Source organism: Cariama cristata, unplaced genomic scaffold (assembly GCF_000690535.1).
Source record: "Cariama cristata isolate BGI_N322 unplaced genomic scaffold, ASM69053v1 scaffold8740, whole genome shotgun sequence".
NCBI classification, from domain to species: Eukaryota; Metazoa; Chordata; class Aves; order Cariamiformes; family Cariamidae; genus Cariama; species Cariama cristata.
The window spans coordinates 42687-58206 of record NW_009595269.1 but is presented as its reverse complement, the minus strand read 5'-3'; the positions used below and the strand labels follow the sequence as shown (position 1 = coordinate 58206).

General features: G+C 36.0%; 1 protein-coding gene across 1 annotated transcript in view; it reads right to left on the bottom strand.

Annotated features, from left to right (window-relative positions):
• LOC104162670 (plasma membrane calcium-transporting ATPase 2) overlaps positions 1-15520 on the bottom strand; it is a gene marked incomplete at its 5' end in the record, with an annotated part of 101212 nt that overhangs the window by 47091 nt on the left and 38601 nt on the right. The window contains 2 exons of the mRNA XM_009701462.1: positions 3630-3864; positions 4443-4684. Of these exons, the coding sequence (XP_009699764.1) occupies positions 3630-3864; positions 4443-4684 (477 nt within the window). The remainder of the gene's footprint in view (positions 1-3629; positions 3865-4442; positions 4685-15520) is intronic.

The following is a 15520-nucleotide window of genomic DNA, read 5'->3' as shown; positions in this document are numbered from 1 at the left end:
AGTGTTGGCAGACTGAGTGGGCAGTGGAAGCAGATATTTTCCATCAGTTTTGCAGAGCTTAAGTACACACTTAAAAATTTTCTGGTTTATTTGCTCTCTGCAAAGAAAACCTTCTAATGCATGCATGCATGCATAAATTATTCAATGCAGGAATATCTAACAGAATCAGGTGACAAATAAATAGGTGACATTTGGAAGTGATTTATGTTCATATCTCAGAAATAACAGATTGTAGGCGTACATTGGCAAATCAGTATAAGCCAGTACAGACTCATTAAAATCAATCCAGAAAGGTTGCCAAAATCAACAGAGAAATCTCCACAGGAACCAAGACATCATTCTATTTGTTCTCTTCTTATATGTTTATCAAAGGAAAAAAAGCCACACACAGACAAAAAGAGAAATATCAAGCAGGTAGTTCAGTGCTTGGTAAAAACAGCTGCTGATAATGAATAAGCTAGCGTCTCAATTAACCTAGGAATTATGCAAAAGTCATGGGTGTCCAGTGGTTACACTCCAGACAAAGCTGGTCAGTTGCTGGATATCATTGTTGAGTAACTCATCCAAATAGTTTCTTTTAATGTACAGAAGGAAATGCAAGTGCAAGAAAACTCCCAGCAGTATCGTCAGAACAGATGCAGCACTCTCTTCTCTGAAACCATGCTAGGATGACACCCCTGACACTGCAGGTATTCACATATTTAAACACTCCAAGGATGCATATGAGCAATGTGCCACAGGAGCTCTGTGGAAAAAAGGAGGCTACTATTTTGCATGTGTTAACGCCAACAATCATCTTAGGAAAAAGAAAAAAATAAGCCTTCCCCAGGAAAAATGGAAATGTAATTTAAGGGAAACTAAAGGCTGCCAGGATGGTGACATTGGATTGTTTCATTGAAATCACCTAATCTATCGTTTCTGTCAGAATAAATTCTGATCGCCATGAATACTGAGAATATTCATAAAACAGCAGTTGTAGTAGTATTTCTAATTTTTTATGTTCTTTTTTCCGTACAGAAGTACTCTGAAAATTCATAAACTCCAGTGGTCACTCTATTTAATAAGTGGGCTTAATTCTGGCAAAATAGTAAGGTCCCTTATAACAGCTCAACATCTTACTATTTGCATCTACAATGGTGATTTCACCATTGTAATATAGGTATATTACGATATTCCCACTCAGTCAGATATTCCATACCTAGACAGTTTTTCTGAAATTCGTGGGTTTTGTTCTGGCTTGGGGGTTTTTGGTTCATTTCTTCCTCCTAGGGTACTGCTACTGCTTCTTACCAATGTGTGGGGTAGTAATAATTTAAACATTGTTTTAAAGGTTCTCATGATGTTATTACCACTTTAAAACAGTGAAAAGGGACAATGAGAAAACAAACAAACAAACAAAACAACCCCCCAAAAAAACCATCCCAAAAACCAACTGTCCAACATTTGGTAAAGTTCTGAAATTATAAACATTTTATTGCGTGTCTTGCAATGAAATAAGAAGTGTTACTGCACATTCTGGTGTTAAACTACAAAAAATTCAATACATCATTCAAATAATTATCTAGAAATAAAATGTTTCCCTGCCTTCATCTTCTTTGATCCTTTATGTAGAAGTCAGATGTGACCTCTTTATTTTTAGCAACACTATTCATTTTTACGTCAAGCTCCTAAGAAATTATTCCTTACGAGATGAGAGCAGTTCTCTTATAAAACACCCTCATACTAATCACATGAAAAGATAGTTTGCAGCTATTTTCAATAATAACTGCAAATCCCACTGCTACCCATTCCCTCAGTCTGTCATACCACACAAAACCTGACTTAGAGCTATTTTCTAACAACATGTATCATGAATCGATTTGGGAGGGAAGAGGACTGATTCACAGTTCCTGTGGTCCCTGACAATTAAAAACTTTCTGAGTTCATATATGTGAGCTAGAGCATTTAAGCTATCATTGCAGACCGGAACATTTTAAGAATGTTTTTAAACATTTTTTAAAGACTTGCAATGTCAGGTGTAGGGACAGATGGATTAGCAGCAAGAGACCATCTGATGATAGAAAAAGTGAATGCTGTTTATCCGATGATTGCGGAGATAAGGAGTTTATCATACAGTTTTCACCTAAGCAAGGTTTACTTTATATTATAACCTTCTTGATATGGACAAAAAGACCAAGAAAGGCCATTATCATGCAAAGCATGGTTATACAGTTGGTACCTGTAGTTGTAATTGTATCGTGCTAGTTTCCAAAGTTACAGAAGGATGTAAAAGTCTACTTTATAAAGGACTTGGGGAAATAAATCAGATTAATTTATACTTTTGATGTTTTAGTAAAAAAAAATAATTTCCTAACATGTCTAGCATTGCCACCAATTCTCAGTGAACCAAAAAAAGATCCAGACGTGATAAAAAAGTATCCAGCAAAAACGTAAAATGAGACAGAAGAATAAAAAACACAAAGATTGGTACCAAACTACTTACTTTTTGCAGCATCAGAACTCACTCTTTTTGTATAAGAGAAATTCGAGTTATCTTGCAATTACCTTACTCCAAAGCAAACCACAATCATTAATCATGTACTGAAGTAACAACAGAAGCGAAGAGTGGATTTCTTGGAGCAAACCAGCATTAATAGCTCCCCCCATTTGCAGGAGGTGGTGGGGCAGGTGCTCTCACATCACACCATGCGGCTGCAGCTGTGCCTACACAGCAGCCGTGACCATGCGCTCATGGTTGTGTCAGCAAGAAAAACTCCAAAGAAAGATATCAAAAATGCCTGCATTTTATGCTCAGCACTTTCAACTTCGGGACCTACCTTCTGTCACTGTTTCTAAATTGTAAAATGGAATTCATTCTCCACTGTCAAGATTAATTATACATGCATTGTATACATAGGTCAGAAACAAAGTTTCTACCTCTTAATCTCCCTTTGTATTACTGTAGTAATATAATTTACAAGTGTAGTAGCAGGCACATGCTTCCAGTGTGCACACTCAATACTGACTTTCTCAGTTTAGTTGAGTTGAAATTTTAGTCGTATTTTTACAAGCCATTTAAGTATAGTATCCATGAAATCCACAGGCTTTCCATGGCAAAGCTTTTCCTTATCCAAATACAACATTAAAAACAATTTTCCTGAGTAGCCACCAGGTACAATCTTAAGAGAGTTAGTTAAGTGGCAACTGTTACAGTAAAACACAAAACTTCAAGACCGCGCAATTTCTGTGGAAAGTGAGCACACTGCAGTTATAATCATGGCATGTCTTTCCTCTACTTTCAGAGCTGCACATCACCGCATTACTTCAAGGACAATTCTCTAATATCTGGGAGCATAATAAAACTTCTGCTGATCAGTCCTCCTCCTGCATACTACTCCTTGAGAGAAGGTTAAGCCATTTCAATCCTGTTGTTCAAAAAGCCCTGTTTTGCTTTATTTAAATATTGGTTGATTAATAGTTGATTTTTATCAGGTTAATTATTTGATTTTTTTATCAAGTAAAGTCTATTTCTAAAGCTCGCTTCCATCTTCTTTGACAGAGCTAATTAAAAAGAAAAAGATACAAACTGCAAGAATCAATTTATGTTCAGTTCTCTGAGAAATGCTTTATAACATAAGAATTTGATATACCTCTGGCCTTACTGGGTCTTCAATGCCAACAACACAAATGCAAGTCAGGTCAGATAATATGTCATTTTCATTGTCCCAGTCAGGCTCTGGGCTGCTGTTGAAGTCTCGGAAAGCAACACAGATAGTTCTCAGTCCATCACAGGCCATAGGTTCAATCACTTTCTTCACCATTTCATCTCGGTCACGTGGTCTGAAGATACGAGGTTCACCAGCTGCATTAAGGATCCTGGAACATCTTTTTTGTTTAAGAAAAGGGGGGGGAAAAACCACAACAAACCCAGTTGATTGTCTATTTGCATGACTACTGAAAAGTATTTCTTTGTATCAGCTCTTTTCATTCAACACTTTCCTTTTTTGATGGCAAATTTTAAATTTCTAGTGTAAATTTCCAGATTAAACAAGAAGATTCACTACTGAAATATCAGAGATAATTTGTTTGTAACTTATTACAGAGACACCAAGAGCCCTTCATCCATTGTTTCCTCAATACCCATATAATTAATGACCTGACAACTTACAATGAAATTGAAAAATCCTCATTTTCCAAATGGGTTGAACATAACGCATTTGTAAACTACTGAATGCAGACCCAATTCTTTGGCTAGCCAATGATAAGAAAAATAAGCTGAAGAGTTTTGCAAGAGTGAGTACCTGAAAAAAAAAAACCTAGAAAAAACAGCTTATACTACTAAAATGTGTCATATTTCTACTGTAAGTAGCAAATTCCAAATACCGAAATTCCCACATATGTCTTATTAGTGTCAGAATGCTTTGCATTTTGGAAAAACACAGCAACTAATCCATTGAACTTACTTCTTCAGAACAATTTCAGAAGCTCCTTTGCTGTACATTCGGAAACTACCATCTGGCATTTTAATGACAGTACTCATTGACTTTCTCACAGAGTTGAACGTGTAAACTTTATAGAGTTTCTCCTCAGGGATGAGGTTCCGAACAGGCTCATAATCCTGCTTCAAATCCAGGACAAATCCCAAGAGACCACACTCCGTCTTATTGCCTACCTGACGAGGCAGGCCACCCTCTTTTTCTGGTGGCTGAAGAGAAGAAAAAATTAGAATTTAATTTCTTTAATGATAAGCAGTATACAATGCCTTCTGAACAAATAATAACAAAGTTACAGTGCACAGTTTAAGATCTGAAACTCATAACTGTGCAGTCATGCATCTTCCAATTTTTAAAAGCTAGCAAAAAATTCATAGAGCTGTAACAGACTTGAAGCAGCTATTCTCACAATGAGGAAAATTTCTCTAGACAAATGGTTACGCTTGGTCTCTTGCATTTCTTTTCTTTTAAATTAGCCATTGGCAGTTGAATAGTTTGTGACTGTAAGGCAATACAACATTAAAAATGAAGTAATTTTCTTTAGGCTGAAAAATAATTAGTTCTCATTTGTCGCAAACAGAGAATTTCCTTTTCTCACTTGCTTCGAATTACATTGTTTTGCTGACTTTCATGGTTATAATGGTGAGTTAAAGAAAGATCTGTCCTTTGTTTTCTACCAGGCATTTTTTATGTAAAAGTAAACCTGCAACTAATCATAACAGCAAATCTCAGTGAAAAAGGTATTTCGAACAACATATAAAATAATAGTTCTACATCTAAAAGTAGCTGTTTCTAGGATTACCATACTTTGGTCTGCTGCTTCAGACAATAAATTCTTTATATGTTAGAAAAAATGGAGTAAAGGCTAAAGATTTTGCAACTCCTGACAATTCTCAGTCTTTCTAGGGACAAGGAAGGCTTTACCTTCCCATTCAAAATATAAACAAACAAACAGACATTTCATTTACAAACTTTCTTGGAGGTGTAATACCCCCCAAACCAAAAGTTCCTGTGTTGTCAAGCCTCCAGATTGACTTAAAGTGACCAATCTGTGAACGACAGACTGCTGATAACTTAGATTTTCTTGTACTCAGTAGAATTAGAAAAGTGTTGCTTAAGCTTGGGCTAAACCACACTTAGGGGAACCAAAAGAAGTCCTTACACAACTTTAATTTGCACTGAAAACAGATTTTTGATTTGACTCAAGATGGTAAGTCATCAGTTTCAATGTCACTTAAACTTTTGCCTCACATTTTGCAGAATTATGACTGCAGGACTATATTCAGAATCCATGTTTAATTTCACTACAGACTTTAAAATACTTTGGAAATGGGACTCCTAAGTAGACGGAATTCCCTGCATTGCTCCTCAGTGGGATACGGGGTAATATAGGGAATGATTAAAGTTGCAAATCAGTAATCCTACTTAGATTTGAATACTCGCAACCAGTATGGCCACAAAAAAGGGAAAAGGGGACCTTTAAGTAAATAAGTAAGTAAGTATTCCAGATAACCACCAATTGTAGCTGGCTTAAAAAACTAAGGTCAGATGGATAAGAAGACTGGTCTAGAACTGAAGTAAGCAAATAAAACATGGATTTTTCCATAAGAATCATCCTTCTATCACCAGCAAAATATACACCTGGTAACACATAGATGAACATAATTTCTTTTTCAGAGAGAAGCATCTACGTTAAGTAATACATAATAATCTAAAATCTCTGTCTCAGATTTATCCTTCCAAAAAGAATTGTAACATCTTTCTTCTATATGAACTCTAATTTTTACTGAGTTATGAGTCACACGTTTGTGTTGCTATGACATCTTAACGTTACTCCAGGGTCAATGTAAAACACTGACACTCAGCAAAAATGCTAATACGATATATTAATTTTATTACATGCTCTACAAACTTGCCCTGCTGTAATCTCGTTATACTGTGATATAACTTTCCTCTGGATTCTCAAATTCACTTAAGAATCCCTAATTTAAAACCCAAGTGCTTGTAGTTACATGTATCTGGAAGGATTGTCACATTCAGTGGATATGAAAATCTCAGGAGTCAAAAAAATACCCTTTAAAATACACTTTTGTTTAAATAAACAAGGTTCATTTTCACGACATTGCAGGTACACAGTTCCTGAAACATGCTAAGAACTTCAGATTTCTCAAAGCAACAGAGTAATCAGCCTCACTGCCTGGGTAGTGATGCTAGGAAAGACTCATTTCTCTGTGCGTATCGTATCAAACTCTTTCTATTTTAGATCTAAATCCTCATTTATGCTTTGGTTCTCTCTGCCACTGAAGTTAGTGATTCTTGGCATTGACTTAAATGTGAATGTGATCTAGCCACTAGCAAACACACACTGGAAACCAATGAAACACATACATTTCTTTCCATCAACGACATAGAATCCTACACAATAGTTAATTTATACATACGATTTCATCATGCCCTGATGTGAATGGATATTAAGGAAAATAAAAATCTACCCACATTTCACAATATATAAAACTAAATATTAGAGTCCTCCTGAAATTATTTTTGTTTCAACAAAAAGTAGATCACACTCTCATCTTCTTACTGTGGTCTAAAAATAGATTTCTTTTAGTGAACATCTTTTGAATGCAAATACGTAAGCAAGAGGAAAAAATACCAATGAAAAGAAAATGAACAGACATTTCAGAAAGGTTTCAAAATCTAACAAGTGGCCACCTCCCTCTAGAGCAGCTGCTGTCTCCATATTCTTTGTACATTACATTATAACAAAGCATATGGTGGTGAGGGCTGGCAAGCAGCGCTTCCTTTCCTGTACTGTTTCAGCTCAAAATCTATATGCCAAAACTAGTCTCCTTGCAGATTGTTCTTGACAATCCTTTGTAGAAGTTGCTGGCTTTTAAAACTTCCTACTGTGCTGTATCTAAATTTATTTCTTGCTGAAATCTGCAGTTTATGGCACCCGGAAAACAATTAAAAGGACAGCCCAAAGGGGTTACTTCAGAATAATTAACTAGGAACAACTTCGTTGACTCCTCAGAGAATGAAAACCTTTTGACAACTTATGAGAGAAAGCCTATGAACTGTGATTTGCAAATAGCAACGTAAGTCTTTTTGAATGCACGGTTTCTCAAGAGCTCAATGAAAGATCTTCTGCTAGTCACAAGACAGCTACATACTGTACAATCTTCTACTAGGAAGAGACCGGTGTAATAGCTTCCTCCAATAATGACTTTCCACTGGTCCTTGTAAAATGTTTTCAAATGTTTCTTCCAAGTCTTTATATTGTTTACATAATAGTAATATTTCAATTGTAAGTAAATATTTGCATGTAAAACAAACTGCAGACAGATGTTAGAAAAATAGGTGTTACAACTATCAAATCAAAGTAGGTTTCTAGGTCAAAGTACAGCTGTATTATTAAGGCTTAAAAATACCAATCCAAAAGCTAGTATTGACCTAATACTGAATTTGGATTACAAAAGGAATTTTCAGAATTATTTCACTGGAAAATAATTGACTAATAAATGGGTTAAGGAGGAAGAAAGATACAACTGTGGGCATAACTTAGAGGTGCTTCAACTTTTAAAATTAGATTAGGAAATGATAATGCTTCCATTTTTACCATAATACTATACCTCCCCTTTTTCTCCTTGTCTCTTTTGATGTGAAAAGAGAGGACCTAGCAAGAAGATCCCAGTAGTCTTTCCAAATTAAAACGTTAGGATTTCATATATTATCTGAAGTCTTCATTTGTTTTATGTTATTCTCCTGTGTTCTACAGATTGAACTACTCCTTTAGAATAATGATGACTGTAAATATACCAATTTTATTAAGATAAAAAATGAACTTTGCTAGAATATTATACAATATCAAATATTCTGTTTCAACTCTATTCACAATAGGCAACCAGAGAGAAGAAATAACATTTTTAAAATTAATTCATGAAAAATTTCCACTCTATTTACTCAAAAAGAGAAAATGGACCAGGATGTGCAGAAATTTTCTCTGTATATTTAATTTAATATACGTAAAATTTAATATAACCAAGAAGGATGAATGCTGTTTGAACCATGTGATATTTTTATTTTTTAATTCCTAATACTGTAAAAAGAACTACTAAAAAAATATAGTACTATCAAATTCAGGGACATTCTCTCATTACATAACTTGAATCAATGGTTTAATGGAAGACATCTAAAGCAAGATTAAAACATATTCAATTTATAATGAAATGTATCAGTTTTTTGCAGATACAGGTTGTGGTGGTACATTCCCCCTCCCTTTCCTGGGCCTCACTACGATTTCAGAAATTCATGCCTTAGCCTTTGTGTCACGAGTTGGGCAGTTAAGCACCCCTTGATTGTCCCTGAAACTCTCTCATAGCTAAGGATGGAAAAATACTGATTGTACCAGCAACATCTGTCAACCTGGCCAAGGATGGGAACTCGACAAAACAGGCCTCGGAACATCTCTTATCTGAATAGAAACTTGACAAAACAGGCCTTGGAGGCCTGAGAAAAGCAGGCATCGGTACATCCCTTCTCTGAATTGCAGAGAAACACGGTATCAGTGCTCTTTTTTGGGGGAATTTTGAGAGTTTCAGTAATTACCAACTCGGATTGTGGCCAGAATGGAAATTTAGTAATGACTGAAGACAATCATCTTGTGAACCTATAAACAGCAGTCCTAAAGCGAGACCCTTTGAGCTCTCCTGGATTGCCACGGGCTGTGACCAGCATCTTGCTCTGAGCAGGACGCCTCTCAGAGCTCGCAACTCTCAAGTGTGCGAAGTTCGGAGGATTGTTGCTGAAAGCAGACAACGAAGCCTGTGCCAAAAATACTTCACTCCTCAAGACTCAACCCTCACCCGCTGAGAGATGCCAAGGCATTAGAAGTGAGTATTTCACAGAACTCGAGGGAAATTTTTCTATTAGGTATACCTACCTTTACACATATATACCTTTATATATCTGTTTCTTTATACATATATACACATTTATTGCTTTATACATATATCTTTATACATTTATTTCTCTTACATACATATATACCTTTGTACATATATTCCTATATACATTTATCTCTATACATATATCTCTCTTAGTGTTTGTGTGCATGCATGTGTGAATCAATTCAGACACTCTATAAGAATTTCAGTCACTGTTATAATCATAGTACTTCATGGATGTTAAATTAGTTAGTAATGTAGTGCTGCTAAATGAAAAGTGCTGCTAAATCCTACTAACTACTGACTTAACGGGAGGGTGTCCCTTATCCTCTCCCCTTTTACCCCCGGTCTCATGTACACCACTCTAGCTCAATTTTAACTTTTTCCCCTTTTCCTGTGTACCTTTCTTTCATGTAGTAAGTAATAGAGTGAACTTTGCCATCAAACTTTGTTAAGCCAGCTTCTATCAATTCATATTAAAACAGTTTCTGCTAATACCTTTGACGGTGATTCTTTGAATGACCTTAAAACCACTCATTTGCAACACAGGTTTATTCAACTGACTTCAAGCTAAACCAAGACAGATTTAGAAACTATCTTTTATCTTAAAGAAAAACTTGGAAAAGAAAGGAGTGAGTTCTTTTTAGTCAAGGATTAAGAATCTAAAATTTTGCTTGGCTAAATAAAGTTTTCAATTACAAAATAGGAAACGGTTTCAAAAGATGTGTTGACAATAAGAAAGCAGTAATACCAGACATCAGCTGTTCTAGTTTTCATTTGTGATTTCTCTGGGATCCTGTTAACTACAGAAGTTCAACAGCAGCACTGTTTTCTCTGTCTTTCATGGCATGATCATTTCCACAGATCCTTCACCTCAGCTATAGTCTGGATTCGGGATGCCCAACACCAGAAATGAATTTGCTTTATCTTGTCTTTTGTTCTTTACTATTTGTTCTAAGACTATTTATTGTTTTCTAGCTGTATCACCTCTGCATAACTACATAGGTAATGCACATACCTGCATAACAAGCAATAGAAACTTTGTTAAAGCTTGTCTGGAAATCAGTTGGTTTTAATACGCAAAGCTTCTCTTACAGACTTTTTTTTACACTTTCACTTATTGTTTAGAAAGCTTACTTAACAATCCTATCTGACTTTTCCCAAACAATCCTGTGGAACTTCCCTTTGGTTTTATTGAACTTCTGCCCACATTATAGTTTCGACACTATCTCAGCACGATGCATACTGCTGGCTTTCCAGGCAGACCACAACTGGCATATTAATTAAACACATGACTAGGATAATACTAATTAACCAAAATCCAAGCATTTTATTAAAATTCTTGAATAATCTTTTTGTAGATTAAAACAAAGAAAAACAAAGCAGTATCCTAAAGATAAATTCCACTACAAATAGCTGGCATCAGCTCTATACTGTTCAAATGTTATGAATTTACTTTCATAAGGTCTTTATTTAGGAATAAAAATTAGTCTTGATATCTTGTGCAGATTCTGATCTTTGCCATCCTTGAGGAAACATCTGGAATAATATTATAGACTTGACTGATGAGGAAGATCACAATTTGTCCTCAGACTGTTTGGAATTGTAAGTATTTTTTTCATGTTAATTATCAATAAGTTGCATCTGTTTTATAGAGAGCACAGAAAGCAACATGCTTTCTAATAATCTACATGCTATTTTACAACTCAGAATCATCACTGCAAGGTACAATGCTGTTGAAATTCAGTTAAAGTCAAAAGTCATTTTGAATTGGGGTCAGCATAAGGGATTGAAAAAGAACAGTTAACAACTTGGAGTTGGTTGCGTAATCATTTTGGCATCAGAAGAAACAGACTATGTTAACCTTACATACCATTCTGATGTCACTCATTGGATTTAAAGCCCAACATTTAAAAGTTTAAAGGTTTGATTTTTTTTATTTTTATGCACACCGCTGAGTAGACTTACATAGGTGTTCCCATTCACTTATATCATGCCTGTTCATGCCAGAAAGCAAAATTTATCTCCATTTTACCTTCAGACGATCAAAAATTTTTATACATTAACCTGACAGAAATCTCTTCCTTTACTTCATTTCAAGCTCAAGCAAAGCATTTAAATTCCAAGAACCAGAGGTCCGTATCCCTTAAGGATGGTGAGCTCTAAATTCCTGACTTCGATCAGTTTGCTCCATAATGCATCGGGTTTTGGGTGCAATGATTACACATTCATCATTTCAAAGCCCTATGGTCCATACATTTGGAATTTGGCTCTAAATCAGACAACAAAAAATGTTTGGGAACCCCTTAATAGATGTTGTACATGCTCTGGTAACTAAGACTGGCCATATTTTCTAAATATACTAGGATTTGTGTTTCACATGGTACATAATGGTGTTACACAGTGCTGCACAGAAGCCAGAAAATTATCGTAGGGTGGCATGTAATATGTTTTGAGGAATGCTAATACCGCTCGTCTAAAATAAAAAAGTTTTAGGCTTAAACAAGAAATTTGATTGTGAAGAGTTTCTGACAGAGAGAAGACTTGTGGGGAAAAAGAAAACGTTCACCTCTAATGGTGGTATATATTTTGAGCTTGGGGATTATCAACAGCATGTTTTGTAGGAAAAAGAATCAGGCAGGAAGAATCAAACAGAAGGTGATGCGAGAAAGGAAACTGTTTTTAGTAAATTCCCCCTTTATTACCAAGTCCCTCCCTTTTTCTTTAAACACTTCCTACATGATTTAGACACTTAAACATCTCCCTCACAGCCAGGAGGACATGGAGTGTTTGAATTCAGAACCAGTGGGAGGAACAGGATTAAGAGGAAAAAAAAAAAAAGGGTTTACACAGATGTGTATTGGTAATCAAGCACATCAACAGTGTTCCCTAGCATAAAATAGGACTAAACCAAAGGAGAATGTAGAGAGGGAAATAATAAATGGATTATATAAATAAATAAATATTTAAAATTTCATCAGTGCTGCCCCATATTGATGTGTCCCCCATACTTCTATTCTGGAAAGACTGGAAAAGGGGATATGACAGCTAATTCCTCTTGCTTCCCATTATCCACAAAACCCCAATATCCATAACAGTTCCATTTCTTGGGAAAATGTGCACCAAGTAAGTCACCTCAAGTTCTCACTCTTTACTCTAGGTACCAGCAGCCACCATCATAAGCCTATCAGAATCAAGGCAGTTTATTCCAAATCCTGACTGACAGGCAGTGATTTGTTTAGCCAGCCTGATAGGCATTCCAGATCTAGACAACCTAAAATGAAAGCACTTGAAACATGCTTTAGCACTCACAAGAAGTATAAAATCTGAAGACTAAAATCAGAAATGTAAACAACAACATCATTAAATAATAAAGTTATACATTTTTGAGTTGTTACTTAATACTGCTGGCTAGTGAGGCTGCCTCCTTACTGAACCAGCTACTGTATAGCCCCTTCATTACTACATGTTGAACGCAGGCAGCAGTCTCACATCATTTAGATGCTCCAGTAAGTTTTTAGTCTCAAAGTACATTTATATTGCATGTCAAGCCTAAGTCAGGACCCCAACTTGCTGGCAGTTCAAACTGTTAAAGCCATAAGATAACTTTCATATCTCTCATGGTTAGAGACTGAAGAGGACATCCTGCTGAGCTCAATTATGCTGTCTCAGCAAGAAATGAGTAGCAATAGAGAAGCAGTTTAAAAGACTTCCCTGACACTGATCAGACATGTGCTGTACCCTTCAGCTGACACGAAGCACGTTCCTCAGGCAAGTGACAGCAGTGTCATTTAGCATTGCTCCCCAGCACAGGCCCCTATCTTGTTACTTAACAACCATTTAGCTATCAGATCTGCTCAAACTTCCTAGGAAGTTGGTAACAGGGATTTTTGACTCATTACTGTATAGGGTGTAAGAAACATCATATTTGTACAGTAGCCAGAACGACAGAATTATTTAGGTACAACTGGCATAAGCAGATTTGCCGCAACAATTGGAGGATGTTCAAATTCAGGCTTCCTGCATCAGATTAGCTCTGATGTAGGATAATTATTCAATTTTTAGGAGGATAATCATTTATCTTTTTTTCTATTATCTGAAGGCAGACCTGAAAACGATGAAACAATCTATTTAATTAATGCAATGCTGTGGTTCCACGTAATTCTCATTGCTAGTGCTTGAGATGGATATCAGTTTAGTCAGATATAACATTATGTAAAACCAGTGTATTTCAACATCTCTTGTTGCTTCAAATAGTAGCAGGGCAATAATCCTATAAAAAGGGGCCAGCTGTAATTATGTAACGTATCAGTGTGACATTTCCTATCAACATGGCAAAGTTAAGAGAGCAGTAGTGATGTGGCTCAGTGAATACGGACTCGTGCTTGTTTCAGCTCACATAACAGGAACAAGGAAAAAAATATACTATCCATAAATTCCCCCAAGAGTTATTATGAAAGAAGAAGAAATCATGCATGAAGAACAGACTGAAAGGCTGGTGTGACAGTCTCTACTCCCTCTCTCATTGACTGTTACCTATTTTTACATTCAAAGAGAGTTAATACTTTGTCCTTAATTTTAACAACAAATAATTAAATTACTCTTTTAGTTTGAAGGACTAATTTACCTTTGATCCATTTGAATAAAAAAAAGGATAAGGTAAAAAAATACTACCACAAACACGAAAAATATCTCCTCTTCTCACTTGTGAAAGGTAAAACATGGGTATGTCAGTCCTGTACACATTATTCACAGAATTACAGAGTAGCTGAGGCTGGCAGGATCCACCCTCCCTCTTTCGGGAGACCACGTAAGCCCAGTGCCCCTGCTGAAGCAGGTTCAACCACAGCAGGTCGCTAAGGGCTGTATCCAGTTGGGTTTTGAATACCTCCAGGGAAGGAGACTCCGCAAGCTCTCCAGGCAACCTGTGCCAGTGTTTGACCACCCTCACAGTAAAACGTGTTTTCTTATGTTTAAATGGAATCTCCTGTGTTTCAATTTGCTCTCATTGCCTTTTTGCCTTTCACTGGGCACTGCTCAGAAGAGTCTGTCTCCCTCTTCTTTACTCCCCCCCCCATTAGGTATTTATACACGTTGATAAGGTCCCACATGAGCATCCTCTTCTCCAGGCTGAACAGTCTCAGTTTTCGCAACCTCCAACTTGCATGTCAAGCACTCGGCCCCATCATCCCAGTCATTAATGACATGAAACAGTATCGGTCCCCCTTACTGATCACGGGGGTACACCATCAGTGATCAGCTTCCAGCTGGACTTTGTTATCACAACCCCCAGACACCAGCAGCTCAGCCAGGTTTCAATCTACCTCACTGTCCACTTTTCTAGTCCATATTTCATCAGTTTTTCAATTCTCTCTCAAGAACAGAGGATGCAAGTTAAAAATATAGACAAAACATTTATATTGTCTGTGCAGAAACTTTCAGACATGCAAAATGTTGACACATATGAGCAATCTGCACTATTGATGAGAATATTACTCCTAGATATAAAGAACTTGTTAGAACTAATTAGAACAAAAATTGCTATTTCCTTCTGCTTTACAACCAGAGAAAAAGTGGGATAGCTATAGTAGAAGCAATATTTGAGATAGTTAACAAAGCTAAATTTAACTATATTGATCTATGTAAATAATTTAATTGGGCCCAGAGCAAGGATTTCTGATTTCAAATTTTGAAAACATTAACTGATAACTTTTAAAAATTAATAATACCTTTTTGTAAAGTCCTGCATGTGTAGCTGGACAGTACTTATTCTAAGGAACCAAACACTGACACGTACATTATATTTATACATCGCAGTTCATTAGCGACTCCGTAATCAAAAGATATGCCACATGAGTTATTCCTTTTCATCTCCTAATGCATTTTGGTTCTCTAATTTGAACTTTTTCATTTTGTAATAAATAGTCTACATTTCAATATTAAAATAATTAAAATAGAAGGTTGGATGCCTTTTAATTTAAAAAATAAAAATAATTTTTGAAAAAATCTCTCAATTCCAAATGACAACAATTCATGGCTGAATTAAACAGAGGTACATTAATACACCACATTACAGTGCAAAGAATGAACTCTGCCTGG